Source organism: Eimeria necatrix, genomic scaffold, assembly GCF_000499385.1.
Source record: "Eimeria necatrix Houghton genomic scaffold, Enh_scaff60, whole genome shotgun sequence".
Classification (NCBI taxonomy): domain Eukaryota; phylum Apicomplexa; class Conoidasida; order Eucoccidiorida; family Eimeriidae; genus Eimeria; species Eimeria necatrix.
Window position 1 is genome coordinate 35,502 of NW_013654457.1, and position 15,519 is coordinate 51,020.

At 49.8% G+C, this 15,519-nt stretch overlaps 2 protein-coding genes across 2 annotated transcripts; both read right to left on the bottom strand.

The window, feature by feature from the left end:
- Positions 1–1,838: 1,838 nt before the first annotated feature.
- Positions 1,839–3,895, bottom strand: ENH_00066320 (DNA repair enzyme, putative; the record flags this gene model as incomplete). Its single annotated transcript, XM_013582243.1, has 3 exons — positions 1,839–2,231; positions 2,753–2,967; positions 3,136–3,895. The coding sequence occupies 3 exons, from the start codon at positions 3,893–3,895 to the stop codon at positions 1,839–1,841; spliced, it is 1,368 nt and encodes a 455-aa protein (XP_013437697.1).
- Positions 3,896–6,331: 2,436 nt separating this feature from the next.
- ENH_00066330 (ATP-dependent helicase, putative) lies at positions 6,332–15,295 on the bottom strand (the record flags this gene model as incomplete). Its single annotated transcript, XM_013582244.1, has 27 exons — positions 6,332–6,373; positions 6,536–6,788; positions 6,927–6,974; positions 7,082–7,281; positions 7,609–7,741; positions 7,951–8,086; positions 8,334–8,473; positions 8,600–8,708; positions 8,822–9,019; positions 9,172–9,267; positions 9,453–9,560; positions 9,647–9,812; positions 9,945–10,072; positions 10,214–10,301; positions 10,498–10,598; positions 10,752–10,863; positions 11,135–11,235; positions 11,799–11,851; positions 11,976–12,061; positions 12,204–12,337; positions 12,459–12,648; positions 12,954–13,103; positions 13,344–13,607; positions 13,732–13,859; positions 14,159–14,246; positions 14,357–14,551; positions 14,819–15,295. The coding sequence occupies 27 exons, from the start codon at positions 15,293–15,295 to the stop codon at positions 6,332–6,334; spliced, it is 3,924 nt and encodes a 1,307-aa protein (XP_013437698.1).
- Between the last annotated feature and the right edge of the window lie 224 nt (positions 15,296–15,519).

Here is a 15,519-nt window from a genome sequence, read left to right on the forward strand (position 1 = left end):
TACCATATGGATGTAGCTCCTGAATTTTTGTATAGAATGCAGCTGCCTAATCAGCTCTCTGCCTCCATGTTGCCCTAGTGCAAAGGTTGGGCTCGGCAGCGAGAAGCCTCGTACCACAGACATTAGCCACTAGAGTTTCATACGCGTTGAGTTGATGTCCTGCGATTTCGCAACTATGAATTCGGTGCCTTGTTCCAGTGCAGTTTAGTCTTGTCTCTTGGTACAGGGTACCCATAGCTGCGCACAACCGACATTCCTAGTTCAAAGTTACCTCATTTCTCATTCCATGATTTACGTAGGCCCTACGAAAACTTCATGCAGCGTAGCAGCCCATCTGTAGGAATTGTTGTTTACTGTGGAAGCCTCCCTTAGGAAACCTCGGCAAGGCACTTCACAACAGCACGCAAGTTTCTCCTTTGCAGCGTTTGACTTCAGGGAAGAACTGGGAAATATCTGACTTCATCTGCCTTTCGCAACGTGACTCTGTTGGGGGATTCTTCCCGTTTGTGGCCAACGGGATGCAGCCGCTTGCAGTCTCTTCAAAAATTCATCATATTTCCCCTTTATACAACCTTGGCTCCAAATAGCGCCTTACGGTGCCTTCTGATCCTCAACTTGTCCGCTTCCGAGCTAAAGATCCCAGTAGCGGTTGGCAAGTCCCATCCGAATTATTGATAGGCCTCGAAAGGGACGTGACACAGCCTCGTAAACGGTCTAGGCGGGGCTCAGCAGTCGGGACTTAGCCACGTGCGCTTTTTCACTTGTGGTTGAACTGAAGGCTCTGCTAGGTAATTATAGGGGAAAAAAAGAGGCAAACATCCCGGAGGGATCTAACGAAGCTTTGCAAAGAGCTGCTTCTCAATGTTCACAAAGCAGAGACAAGATGCGTCTGCAAGCAGCAAAGGGTGAGCCTTAGCGTGCGTTCCCATGGACGCAGCAGAGGCAGTAACAAGACGCTTAGAGGATTTTTCTTCGGCAATTGTCGAGTCAACAGGACCTAACAAGGTCGGCATGCCGCGCATTTTGCTCAAGAAACTCTACTCTTTTCCAACGCATGGCCAGCGTGTATTGCATCCGGGATCATACGCTGGTGGTATTTACTACACGAGCTGTCCGGGAACGTACCACGTACCCACGAAGCTCAGCACTAGGAGTACACTAGATCCTGTGGTGAGAAAATGAATGAGAAAGGCCTTTTCTTTCACTCTCAATAAATTGAGACTACAGTGGTACGAGAGTTGGTGCGCGCTAGTGTTTCAGCGGCTCTGAAAATGAACCACGGGACTGCTATTGTAGGTGCGTCAAGTCGTCAGAGTAGGGCCGACAATGCTCCGTCACTTAAAAAGCCACAACTGTTGGCTGCGCGAAAATTCAACGAAGCGCCAAGCCTTTAGCAAACTCAATCCGAAAAATTGGCAACGCCTCTACCTGCTCTTCTCGAAATTCAGGTTGTGATAGCTACTTTGTTGCTGGTTTATTTCTGTGCAGATGCTTTATGCCTGTGCTCTTTGGATAGTCTCTGGAAGACGAACACTGCGACACTAAACTACTTTATTGGAATGGGCAAAGGTAATGATGTACTCGCAAACTTAGCCACCAACCCACGACGCTGTCTGGATATTGCCAGAAAGGAGTCAGATCACCAGTAGAAAATCACGCCGAAAGAAAAACTAGACCCCTCATTAAGTGCGTTGTTGCATGCACCCATGGATGCAGGATGCTAACTTATGCATCATAATGGAGCACCTCCATTTCCAACATCGTTATCCCTTTTGGAGGCTCCTTTAGTTTGGCGAATTTATCTTTGACGTATGGGAGAGCACACAGGTAATAAATAGCTATATGGTCACAGTGACGTGTTGGTCTATTTCCTGTTCGGGGTCCGGGCGTAAGTCGCCTCTTGAGAACCGTTCTTCGCTGTAAAACTTTGCCTTAACAGTACGCCCGCCAAAAGCGCGCCCGTTGAAAGTCAGCAAAGCCCTTGTTGCTTCTTCCTTTCTTTCATACTCGCAGAAGATGCGCACTGCGCAGTCGTCTGGCACCCCAGCAGCTTCGAAAATACGAACTTGCAGCAGGTTCCCAAGCTTCGCTGCCTCCTCTTCCGTTTCCTCTTTTAGGTCTGAGTCCACTTGACCCCTACCAACCATGTTTAGCAGCAAAAGGATGCGCGTTGGAGCCATATTGAATGTCACTGCCCGGGGTACTTGGCCTAAAGTCGTTACGTCCTGACCCTGCCGTGCAACACCACAAACACTCTTGACCAACGTTTCGTAAAAGATTACCCTGTAAAGTGCCATGTCTCATGTAAAGCATTTGGGCATACAGAAAAAAGTGACACAATACAAAACCACAAAATAAATGGGGCCAGCACAGCCTTCTCATTAAGGGAATCTCCCATATTCGACGATGCTTTCCGGCTGTCCATATATTCATGCTTTCGCCCAAAACAAATAATCCTCTATGGACAGCACGCAAGATAAGTTCGCCTACGACGGAAAAAAAGTTCGACCTTTTTGATACAGAGTACCAAAGGTGCTTCCTATGAAAACACGGTATGAACGTGCAGGCTAAGGAGGCAAAGATCCAGTAAGTGAAAAATGGTAATTCGCACTGGCGCACCGGGCAAGAACTGCATAGGCGGTCCCCTCGATATTATAAGCAGGCTAGCGGTGGACTCCAGTGTGAAAAACTTGTCCCCCATACGAATGCAGTTACCGAGCTTATACCGAACCGTCCCTTTGCTCATGCGTACCTGTACAATAATACCGCTTCTCATGGCTGTCTTCCTTGCCACGAGAGGAGCAGTAATTCCTTGTTTGTTTGCGCCAAGTCCCTCTCCCTGCTTCCAGCCCATCTTTTCCATCATGCGCGCAGCAAAAGTTTTCTTGTTGGGATCGATGTAAGAGGGGAGGAGAGGGGCCTGAGGCTCAGGGGAGGTCACCGTTTCTCCGCCGTCACCTGCTGCACCTGCTCGATCGAAGAGCAAAAACCATATTGCTAAAACATGCAGCATCCGGCCACAAATCAGCACTATTAAAATACTACAACGCGCACCCACGCCAATTTTCACTCATTGTGTGAAACTATGCAAGGCAGGTCACTAAAAACAGCGAGAGTTTGCCGGACAACCCTTACCATTTCGAGCAGCCTCCTCATCGTGCTTCTGCTTTTCTAATTCCTGCTGCCTCAATCTTTCCAGCTCCTCCCTTTGTTGTTGCCTCATTTTTTCTTTGTGTATGGCAGTGTAATCGTTGGGCTTTGAAGGATCATATTCTTGTGGCCAGAGGCCAACGGGAACCCATGTTGTTGGGTCTAAAGGGCTGCTGCTTCCCACAGTTACAGACACTACATTAACGATAGGCTCTGTCTCATTATGGCTCGACTCTGCTCCTCCTGCTCCGACATCACCAGCTTTGGCAGAACTTCCTGCAGCTGACGCAACAGCCCGCGAGGCAGCACCATCCGGTTTTTGTTCCTCCGCCAAGACTCCGGCATGCAACTTCTTGAGCCTTTCTAGAACAAGAGCAGCATCCGCTGCAGCAGCTTGCACGTTTAAGGATGGAGACGACTTCGGTGCTGCTTTTGCCATAGTTTGTCGTCGCACAACAGCCGGGGTTAGAAGTTTCAATCGCTGAGCCGCCCACATAGCGCTTGTTGAGCTAGAAACGTCTGCTGAACCTGCAACTGCAGAAGCACCAGCCACTGCTGTGCCCGTAGTGGCGCCAGGAAGTTTAGCTGAGCTAGAACCTGTAGCTGTGGAAGCCTCCGCAGGGTCGTCCGGGTCATCATAAAGGGACCCTAGCAAGGAGCCACTAGGAGCAGGTGTGGTTGCGCTCTTGTCCACACCCTCCCCCTTCGTCGGAGGAGGCAGATCCCCATACAAAGAGTCAAGCATGTTTGATATAAGAATACCGTCGACGGGTGTGTGGAGGGGCACAAAGGGGGTATGAGTGTCAGGTGAGGGCGGTTCGCTGCTTAAGTCTGGCCAACAGACCTTCGAAGACGGTTCGTAGCAGCTAGTCCTATCTTGAAACCCTGCTGTCAAGGTCAGCAGCTGTGAAGTGTGAAGTGTAGCAACTCCACGAATGCTTAGATGGACGAACTAAAGAATTTGAGAGGAGCCCAGTAGGCGGCGGATTGCCGTACTGTCTCAGTATATCAAACAGTCACAACAATCTCACAAACAAGACGGAGAACTAGGTGGCCAAGTTGAAACCTTGGTGGAGGTTCCTGTACGCTCCTGCAAGGTGGCGGATGATCACCCATCACGCAGATCAGCGCTGAAAACCAACTCTCAAGCATTCGAAAAAACAGAACTGAAGTTGAGCAAAGCATGCAAATATTTTAAAAATGGAACTCGCCGGAGCCTGTATCCTTGAAAATCGATTCCGCGGCACTGGTTGAGTGGACTACGTGCACGTCCCGATATGAGATGGCCAGAGAACCCCTCTTCGAAGATCGTCTGTGAGAAACTGAAAAACTCTATGCATTGGACTAAAAGATGAAAACAATATAGTATCCAAAAGAACTTGAAAAGACATTGCGGCCCCCAAAATTCTTCCATGCATGCGTAACAGCCCCTGGAACTGATAATTACATGGTGTGACTGCACCATGACTGCAACTGCTCCCCTCTCATTGGCTGCTTGCTGAGATGAACATCTACTTGTATGACTGCCTATTAATACAACTATTTCGAAACACTCTGATAGCACCCTCTTATTAAGGGGGAGCTGCCGAGAAGTGACTGAGCACTCCAGGGAGAAGAACATTAAGGTATGTGCACAGTGCCCTCGGAAAGAACCAAGCGAGCAAACAAGTTCTCCCTACAGAGAGAATTATGGAGTTTTCGAAGCGCTCTCGTCGTGTTGCAGCAAAGAATGACTCAACTCGATACGCAAGACCGCTGAGTCCGTACCCTGTGCAGTACGGTCTCAACGATAAACCTGAGTGGAACTACCCACTCTTCTCTGATGCAACCAAAGTTGCTTACTACTGTTCAGCATCGAAGACGTAGCTATGCGCTGAGAAGTACATGCGAATCCGACTCCCTCTGTTCAGGGTCGAGCTATGCTGTGTAGACTTGGCAGTTATAAATACCAAAGAAACAGTCCTCGCCTACACAGGACCCTACAGCAGGCTTCTGTGGTAGCTACTTTGCGTGCAAGCTGAGGTTAATCGTCACACCGCATTAGTATGAAGAAGCTGTCGAATTCCGGGGTGCATCGAATAGCAATGCAGACGGCAAGCGCGACCACCATGCACTTGCCCACAAAGCCAACACTACGTCTCCGATACGCGTTCAGAGCCGCGCCAGTCGTTACAACTGCATCTATAGTGATTACCACAAAGCAAGCCCATGCGCTGGCTATTCGCTCTGATGGCTAGCTACCAGGCGCTACCAGGCAACCACAGCGAGAAGTCACGATTTTGGGATGTGCGGGAGGGATTCGAAAAAACGAAACATAACTTGGAAGTGCTGCTGGAGCGAAGCGCTACCATTACTAAAATGTCACTTCTCCGCAGTGCAATTAAGAAGTCCCCTATCCACTATTTGCCTGGCGTTGTTCCTCGCTTCATCTGATATCCAAACATGCAGGGGTGCGTCGTATTGCGAACCTAGATTACCACTAGATTTTGGGCACAATCAACATAAATTAACTTGGAAACAAAAGCACCAAGTCTCCTTTACACAGCGTCAGCCAGGGAATCCGAGACTTCGTAGATAGCCATGCATGAGGGAGAACAGCGAATTGGATAACTAACCCTCTACACAACGCGAGAAGTCGGTGACTCAGCTTGTATGTATGCCCAGTAATAGCAGTTGCTGCCAGCAGTCACATCCTATAAAGAAGACGTAGCAGGGCTTGGATAGCTCGTTAGAGATATTCACTTCCTCTATAACGGTAGAGCACGTTCCCTTTCACGGCCTGATCCTGTGGTTCGACACAGGTGGTACCAACATCCTTTGTAAACACAAGTACCATTCACATTGATCTCCCGAAGATTCTAAAGTACGTTCTACAACTACGCTGGACCCTTGGACAGTCTTGGTTCAGGGAAAACAGGCGATTGAGCGCCCCTGGCAGCTAGCCAGTGATAAATGCGCCACAAGACAGCGAGATAACCTACAAACGCCAACTCATATACTGTGGCAAAAAGTGAGGCCTTGACAAACAACGACTCAACATCCTGGGTCAAGCTGCCGAGATGCCACAGCTACCTAGTCACAAGCAGCCAATGAAGGCCACCGGGATGGCCGCTTTCTGTGCCTTGAAGCCAAACCGAAGTATGGGGGACTATCGAGATACCCCAAGGGACGCAACATAGGCTCAAAGATGCTGTTCCCAGTCTTCGGGCACTTCTTCCTCTTCCTGATCACATCACACAAAAGCAACTGCTAGCAGTAATGACCACATAGGTAGTCGACTTCATTTCCACACTAAAACAACAAAAAAGGACAACAAAACGTATATATCTGTGCAGAGCCAGAAACACTCCCGAGTATACAGGTTCAAAACAATCAGCTGGCTTACATGCATCGGCTCGGGTGCTGTTTCGCGCCCTCCCTCTCCACGCACGCCCATTCCGCCACTCCCGAAATCTGCTTGAAAACCCTGTGGCATGTACGCTGTCTTTATGGCCCCTCCTCCAGTGCTCGTCGCAGTGACGCTCCCGGTACCGACTGCACTTGCACCGACTCGAGCAGCTCCTGACGCTATGGGGTTATAGTTGTACGTGGGCACCTCAAGGTAGTCGTTCAAGCGAGAAATAGGAACGATTGACCTCCTGGTGTTTCGTGATCATAACATCAGACGCAACTAGAATAACGCATGCTGTTCCCCAAAAACCAATAAAACGTGGGACGAAAGCAGCAGCGCAAAACTAATATGCCTCGACTGTGATCAGAAGCGCTTGCAGACTTACTGACTTCCAACCCATGAAATCCAAGGCCTCCAGTTCACTGTATCCGCCCTACACGTACAACAAGTGGTAGTAAACGAGAACAGTACTAGGAACAAAGAATCGAGAAAAATGCATTGCTCACATGCCTTGCGCTGCTGCAGCATTTATTTGCTTACCAAAGAGACAACTGGTCTCCAACGACAAGAAGGCCTCGTCTAGCACGCGTGAGCATCACGTTGAGCCGGCGTGCATCCTTTAAAAAACCTATTTCACCTCTAGGATTGGAACGAACAGCGCTGAAGATGATCAGATCCTTCTCCTTACCCTGGAACCCGTCCACAGAGTCGACATCAATCTGGTAGCACAACGCCTTGTCCTGAAGCCGCACGGACACCGTAAAATGTGTAGCAACAGTAATGCTCCATGGAGCCACCCGTCAAAGGGAATCCGTAATATGCGTTGTAATAGCTATGCTCCTTGGGATCACCCGCCAGACAGAACAAGTTAATTACATTTGTGAGGCAAGAATCTCAAAGAATTGCTAAGCGCCTCAACGAGAAATGTGATGCTGGACAATCTGGTGCAGCTGTGGTGGTTCCACAGAGACTGAAAGCAGCTGACGACATGCGCAGAGCAGGCGAGTTTACGCAGAAACAAAAGGCCAGTTGCAACTACGAACTGTTGGGAACGCAGGGCTTCTTACAAAAGAGTCGTTTAAGGCGAAGCGGATCCGCGCTTTCTGCGCATCATATGGGGTTAAAATGCCGATTTCGCTCGGACGGATTGTACCGCACTGCAATACTGACCGCAATATTGCCAGTATCGGATCGATTTCACTGAAGAAAATCACCGGTATAATCTACTCATGGAACCAAATGCATAATCTTCCAGGAATCATGAGAGGCCGACGCTCCTGTTTCTCAATCTGTCTAACGGTGCATTTGCTAGCTGTACTCATTTCCAGTAACAGCATGCACTTCGTGCAGCCATTCCATGCACTAGTACTTTTTGCGGCAGTAAACAGCTGTAAAAACAATTGGCTTACACAAGGCTGTACTTCGACGTCCCCAAAGACTGCTCCATGTTCGCAAGCCCAGCGGAAATATCAATAAGGCACACCCGACTGTGTGAGGATGGCCAAAGAAACCCTGCTACTGGGGGACGGTTGCAGTCGTCCACATCTAGAACGCACGTACAGTCAAGCAAGCAATGCAAAGCTCATAATACAGAAACTACATTCAGCAAAACAGTGCAGTTTACCCAAGAGCGAATGGCACAGACTCGCTGCCTCTATACTGTGAAACATGCTTTGCGCCGCTCCACTACAGTACCCGAGTTGTCAATAACCGCGCTGCGATGCGAGCTGCATTTTGCACGAATTTAGCAAGCGAATTTGTACATACGGAAGTTCATAGGCATGCAACACACCTCGACTGAAAATCTTCCCCTGGTAGAACTGCATGTTTGGAAAATGAGCAATGCTTGGATGCATACGACGTTGCTCGTTTAGCAAGTGAATCGGTGCGATTCCACTTCCGACGAATCGCTCAAGAAGCGAAACTCCCAGCCTACAATCAAGAGCACCCGCAACACGACACTATGCAACGAAGCGATCCCAACTGCTTTTACTATGGCTCCGTGAGCGTACACAAATCAAGTACAGTGCACGCGTGCTCTTCCCACCCTCCGCCTACCCGCCATCGCTAGCCTCCCGTGAAACGATTGTGGGAGGAAGTTGCTTATGGTCGCCAATTAGGACCACTGATCGGCAACCGTGGCCTAATGGGATTAGATTTGACGGCTCTATAAAAGCAAACATCGAAGAGACACACAGGAAGCAAAATCAAGCAATCTTTTCCTTCTAAAGACAATGAATGATGTGGTGTCCTGCTGACGGGAAACAGTGACAGACGCACCAATGGACTGGGCGCACTCGTCAATAATGACCCTCTCAAACGTGACATCGTCGAACATCTCGTGGCCACTGCCAACACAGGTTGCGATGATGACATTATACTTGCGAACGGCTTCTCGGACGAGGAGCATGCGCAAACTTCGTGCCTCTCCCGAATTTTTGTCTCTCATTCGTAAAAGATCGCGATATCGAGGAAGATCTATGGAACAGCATTTGGTATCACTGGAGCCGCTTGCACGTTTGATGCTTAACTCTCAATCATGCGGACAGCTGCCGTGCATCTTGCGAGGAAAAGAAACTAACAACGAATTCGCAATGCATCAGCGCAGCGTCAAAACAACAGCCAGGTACCTTGAATTGACTCTTCCTTTAAATCCGACTCGCTTCCGCTGCCTACTCGAACGCTACGGATGCCTCGGTTGCTGAGCCCCTCCATGAGATTGTCCGCTGCACGTATGCATGAAACTAAAGCCATAAATTAAAGAAGAAAGCACGAGTAGCTCCCTAAACACAAATCTGCAACTGCGACAGCCACTGGAGACCTCTGTTAGCTAGCGTCCTTTAATTCATCCCAAGTGCGCTAATATTCCGGTTGTCCGCGTGAAAAGGGGGCCATGGCATTTGTTACTAACCGGCAACGTTTGAGTCGGCGACAGCGAGAATTTTTTTAGTAGGGTTGATACGCTGCCACGCATCAATAATTGCGCAAGCCACGTGTGTCTTTCCTGTGCCAGGAGGACCTGAGGCGCACCGCGGACTGGACACTAACCAACTCAAAAAAGACCTTCGGCAAAGCGACACGTGCAAAGAGCAGATTGCAGCGTACCCTGCACAAGGGTTAGGCGATTTGTCATGGCGCTTATCGTTGCTTGGCGCTGAGCCTCGTTAAGCGGCAAGCCTGTCGGGAGTCGAAAGCCATCGCCGAACATTTCGTAGCCCTCATCCGCAGCACTACGGCTTGAGGAAGGGGTCTGCCTCCGCGCCTGCAGTGACTGAGAAGCAACAGGATAGCATCAGCGTTTCGCGCACTATATGCAAGCACAAGAAAATCATGTGCCCATGCTGAAAAAATTGTTGTTCTCAAAAGTTAAGTTGTGCCACGTCGACAGCCGTAGAATGCTTACAACTTGTTGCAGCAGCGATGGCTGCACTCGTTGCTTCTTGCAAGAGTCACCATCCGCCAGTTCATCCAACTGGTGTAGCGGGTTGTACTGCTCTGGGTCTGTGTCGCTTAGCTGCGGCACTGGCCCCCCTGGGGTTCACAACATGACAAAATCCTGCGCTAGCCGCATGAAATCCATTACCTATACCCACACAATACAAACCTTCTTCACGATTTGCCAGTTAGAAAACACACGTTTGTGACGCCAACTGCGCTGGGACTGAAGCTTACGACCAGACACCTGCTGGGCTTGAGGTTCACTAGTGTGAAGAAGAAGGTAACGGATCTCCGGTGCGAAGACGTAAGGGGGTGGCGACTTCTGTGATTGCCATACACGCAGATGACGGGCCAACAAGAGCGGCAAAACTGTTCCCCCAAAATACAAACCAGCAGAGTGATTTGTATGCTCAATGCTTGAATACAAGTAATAGTGTAAGATACAGCTCATTACGCAAACCGCAAGTGGACATGCGCTAATAAGAAAAAATGGATGAAAGGCCAACTCGCCCACTGACTCCTGCTGGATGCTTCGACATTGTAAGGCCTCTGAGCGCCTGGACCATCCTATCGTGCGTTACAGCGGGAGTGAGATAGTAAAGCTTGAATTTATTGGTTGCTGGACAAAGACAGAGACCCAGGGATAAACACAGCCACAGACACGTAAATACACGAAGAATGACAGCATGAGCCTTAGCGATGTACAGCTGCGCATCTGCTAATGCCTTCCAGGTTCATTCTTCTCTACAGGAGTGTCACCCTGAACACTTACTGAAGACTTCCGGGTACTTCTTGACTTCGGCAGTGGCAACGCGAACATTCACGTTCATGGATTCTGAGAAATCTCCTTTTACACTCGTAACGACGCCCACAAAGCATCGTTGCTGTACAAGCACACGTTACGGACGAAAAATCACTCACACAGTGCTGCTGTTGGAGCACATGTACAAATCCACTGATTCAAGGCCAAAGCTTACAAATACATGCAGAAAGACTGGCAATGCCGTGTGCAAATCATCCACTTAATGGCCCTACGACGCCTAGGTTCCATACAAGGGGACAAGACCAACAGCCAGCTGGAGCATGTAGGCTTGAAAAAGATACTACTGAAATGCCCGATAAAATCAGTACAGATGCTTCCTGTAGTCCACCTACCCAAGATTCCTCCTCAGTAAATGCATGCGGATCTGCCGGCCTGAGGAGAACGATATCATCTTCCCGGAACTGGACGCTCCTGAGGAACATGCGCTCTTCCTCTGGAAAAAAGCACCAGCAAAGCGGAGCTGTCAAACGCAGGTTTTACTACGTTGAATGCAACTTCGAGCTAAACCAGCAGACAGCTACATTCATGCTACCTCCCAGCCTCTTCCACGCATTAATGGCCACTCGCCGTATGCGAGTGTTAACTCGCATCACAAAGCTGCTGCACATGCTGCTCCAACAAGCATTTAGCAATTAACGGTTCTGAGGTCCTAAAACGAACGTGGCGTGCTTCATCGAAGGCTTGTAACACATCACTCGTGTACCTTACGGGCGAGCAAAGGCCACCTTTATACGCTTCTAGTCAACTGCTTGACATAGTGTTTTGTGACCTCCTTCAGGCAGAACCTTGGAGCAACCATTAGTAGATTTAGTGTTGCGAAAAAAGCGTGTTTGAATACTGATCTTTTCGTAATCCGGCGTGTGCAGGTACTGTGAAGTCACCATGTGTGTGTATACTCGCCTCGTAAGAATGTGGAGAACGAAAACACTGGGAAGGTGACAGACTTCCGCGTAAGTAGAACATGCTTGCCTTCCCCAAGGTCGGCAAAAGCTCGACGATCGCTGATGTTTGTTGCAACTTGTGCTTGCCACTCCAGCGCAAGCATTAGCCTAGAAGCCAAAGCAAGCCTCTCAACAAGCTAGTAGGATAGGCACCTCACAGGCAGCAATGGTCTCACAACCAGCGGCATAATGTAAGGTTTGGCACTGCGCCTATCCACAAAATACAGCTCACCTATAATTGTGAAAGTAGCGCATGGCCAGAGTCGAAGGGAACCAGCTGCTGTCCAGTGACAGTCCACCAAGCTCGTGAAGCACCGACTGAAAACAGCAACAGAGATAACTTATCCATACTGAAACGCCTGGGACAGTTCCACAAAAGAGGAAGAAACGGAATGTCAACCCTAAACGCAACGCATGAGCACGCAGATCTTCGAACATGGCTGTTCCCTCATCGACTCACCTGTCCAAACTCGCAGTTCGTCAAAACCGTGCACTCATCAAGAAGTTGCTCCCACAGATCCGGAGGCATCACTTTTGGAGCGTCATATGACGCTTTAACGACCTCTTGCGGCCCAGAACTACTCTGGCCATCACCTGCAGCACAACAAGCTTCTCAAACGTGTCGACAGCGGTGGTATGCTACTACAGTCTCATTCTGTGCTGATGTACAATGGGCAGTTGCAAGCTTAAATCTACATATAAGATGGATACTTACTTTGAGTTTGCTCTGCAACCACGGGGCGTGGAGCTGCTTGCACCTTTAACTGGTCGATTAGCGAGTTTACTAGTGATCGACTGCCTTCAGCCATGGCCGCGCGCCAAACGACTGGCAGGAATATACGCCATACAGCTCCCCTTGTTTCGGCAATGAGCCGGCACGCACTCTCGACATACACAGACGGGTCCTGTTGCAGAGCACCAAACATGCGTGACACAAAGCGCACACACTTTCAATACAAACCTGCCACTGCCTCCTGCAGACCGATGCGCTACGCGTTTAGAAGAGTACAGTGTTCAACTTTACCTTAACACGCGGGACGAGTGGCTACAACGTGAAAAGGTGGCAACCTAGTAATTAATATTAGCTGTTGACAGCAGACAAGCCGCCACATCAATACGGTGGTAAAGCTCACGTACACACAAGCGCAAGCACGCCTTCCTCATGAAGAATGTAGGGGCATTTTACCCCTGCAAACTTTGCAACGCTCACCTTTTTGCTTTCCACCTGGTTCACAACCATAAGGGCTGCTTGCCTGTCCTTGTCATCAACGTGTTCTATGAAGCCCGCCGCTTGCATCATTTGCATGGCTGCCTGAGCTCGTGCACCAGCTTTGGTAGAGCCGACAGCGACGATAACATGCTGCAGTGCCACCGTAGCAAATGGAGCAGAAAGATCATAACTGTACCTCGACTGTCAGAGTGGAGAGTTTCGGCTTGGCTATGTCCACATGCACAATTTGAGTTACCACTCAAGTTGTGCGAATGAGGAAGTATCTATAGCGCTCAGGGTCCTAGGTTAAACCAACGCGCAAAGCCGTATCTACTGACAGGTGAAAGCACAACTGAGACGGGTACAGCAGACAGCGAGCGATTCGCTTACAGAATGCATGCGCCCATCATTCGATTTCCATTTCCATTCAAGCGCACACCGATGACCTTCTGGCGCCTCCGTTATCGTTTCTGTGGCCTTTATTTGGTTCTGGGAGGTGACGGTATTGTGCAGCATGTTAATTTCACCAGCTGTGTGCTTTGAGAGCTGCGACGGTCTCGTAATCTGGCTCCGGTGCTCCTGTGGCTGCACCTTCCTATTTTTCGATGCCTCAGCATTTAAGACTGCCCGACGCATCAACCCCTTATCTTTCAGCTGCAGAAACGGTACAACTGTTCGCTGCAAAAAATGTGAGCAGAACCACCTCTTCCATAAGCTATGAAAAGGTAGGTAGATAGGAAAAGGGCATTGCTGAGGATCCTGGAGAGCACATGCGCACCTCCTGCACTTTTATGTACATGTCTTGCATCGCGGCTATCTCTGCCTCAGCTGGAAAGGAGCCACTACCTTGTGACTCCACGATAGTAGGCTCTCCATCCAGCAAGAAATTCCACTCGAAACTGTGCTCTGCATGGTTTCCACAGTGGCGCAAGCACGCAAGGCCAGCACTGCTCTGCCTCAGTCGACTGCCCGTTAGACTCGACCTAGTCAAATGTTACGTGCCGTACATTATGCTAAAGGCCTCTGAACAAAACCGCAGGCTGCTCCGCATAGGGAGAGCGAAGAGACAACAATGGGGCTGCTCACTTGTCTGCGATTCTGTCTGTGCACTCTCTAGCGCTTGCCAGTGAATCTGTGGGCATAAGGAAGCGCGGGTTAATATAAGCAAGTGTTTGTCTGGTATCACATTCGGCCGAACTGCTTACTCATCCTGGAAATGGGAATAGCCCTCTGCTTCGCGTTCAGTTTTCCTCGGAGGGTGCTGAAAATGACTCGAGTAACTTGTTCATACTCCTGCAGATGACACATACGAACCCACAAATAGTGCTATGTGTTGCACTGCACCTTGTTGAGCCTATCGTGGTATCATTCCCCTGAAATGTTGAGTCACAACAGCAACTCACATGAGGGGTCACCGGACCCAACTGCACCAAGAGAACTTTCACAGCCTCTTTCTTCGCATCCTTTTTTGAGCGGCCAATGCCGGAGGCCCTGAATTCGCGGCTCCTGACATTCCACACAAGCGTGTGCTGAAACCCTCCATTACTATCTCCCCCAGGTGCCCTCTCGCAGTGTTCCTGTACCGCCGGCTTCATAAACTGAACGCAATCAAAACGCAAAACCGACGGCAAGTACTCACAAGCTTTTTACGTGGAGCAGGCATGAAACTTGAAGGTACAAGAACCATGTTGCTTGCACTCTCCATTCGCGTGCCGAAAGGGCCGAACAAGCGACCACTCCAACATGTAGCACCGTGAATTGAATGCGAACAGGGCTCAAATGTGCAAATAGATGCACCCTACGCTGGAATCATGGGAACAGAGCTTCTCAGTTTGTTGTCAGTTGCTTTTCTATGCAGGATATACCGTTTGCCGGACTCCGTAGAAGTGAAGGATGTATTCATCGTCGAGTGTGAGCTTGTTGAAGGCTTCAAGGCCCCTGTTTCCGAACAGCACAGATATTGCAGATTGCGGATCGCTCCCCGTTGGCGCATGGCTGACCGGAGGCCCGAAGTTGCCTCGTGATCCATCTGACGCCCCAATATTATGTGCTGGGAGTCCACCAGACCCTCCTACAGACGGAGACTGAGTAGAGAAGCCAGCGGGGCCAAAGCCAGAGGGAGCCCGTAGAAGGCCATCCTCACGACTGGGGGAGGTCCCTGGTTCCTGTGTTGTGGAGGCTATTCCCTGCGTACGAAAGGAGGAGAATGTCCTCGGAATGTTTGGCTCCTGATTGTCAGAAGGAGTTGAAGACCCAGGAGGTGCACTTGCCTCAGCGCCTCTTTGGATGCCTATGCTGTCCCGAGGCCCAGAGCGCCTCCAACGTGCGACGGGCTTTGCCATTATCCCAATAAGGCTGCGTTGTGATGCGGAGGAGCTGCAGTGTTGCCACCCCAATGCACTATGTGTCCAGGTATGGAACGCTGGGAAAACCGCGTATGACACGGGGGGAACTAATTTGGTGACGTTTGTGTGTTCCGAAGCACGCCGATATTGGACCAGAGGTGGTAGACGATCATAGACAATTCCTGCGAAGCAGGGGCAACAATTAGAGAGCTGGCACAGAT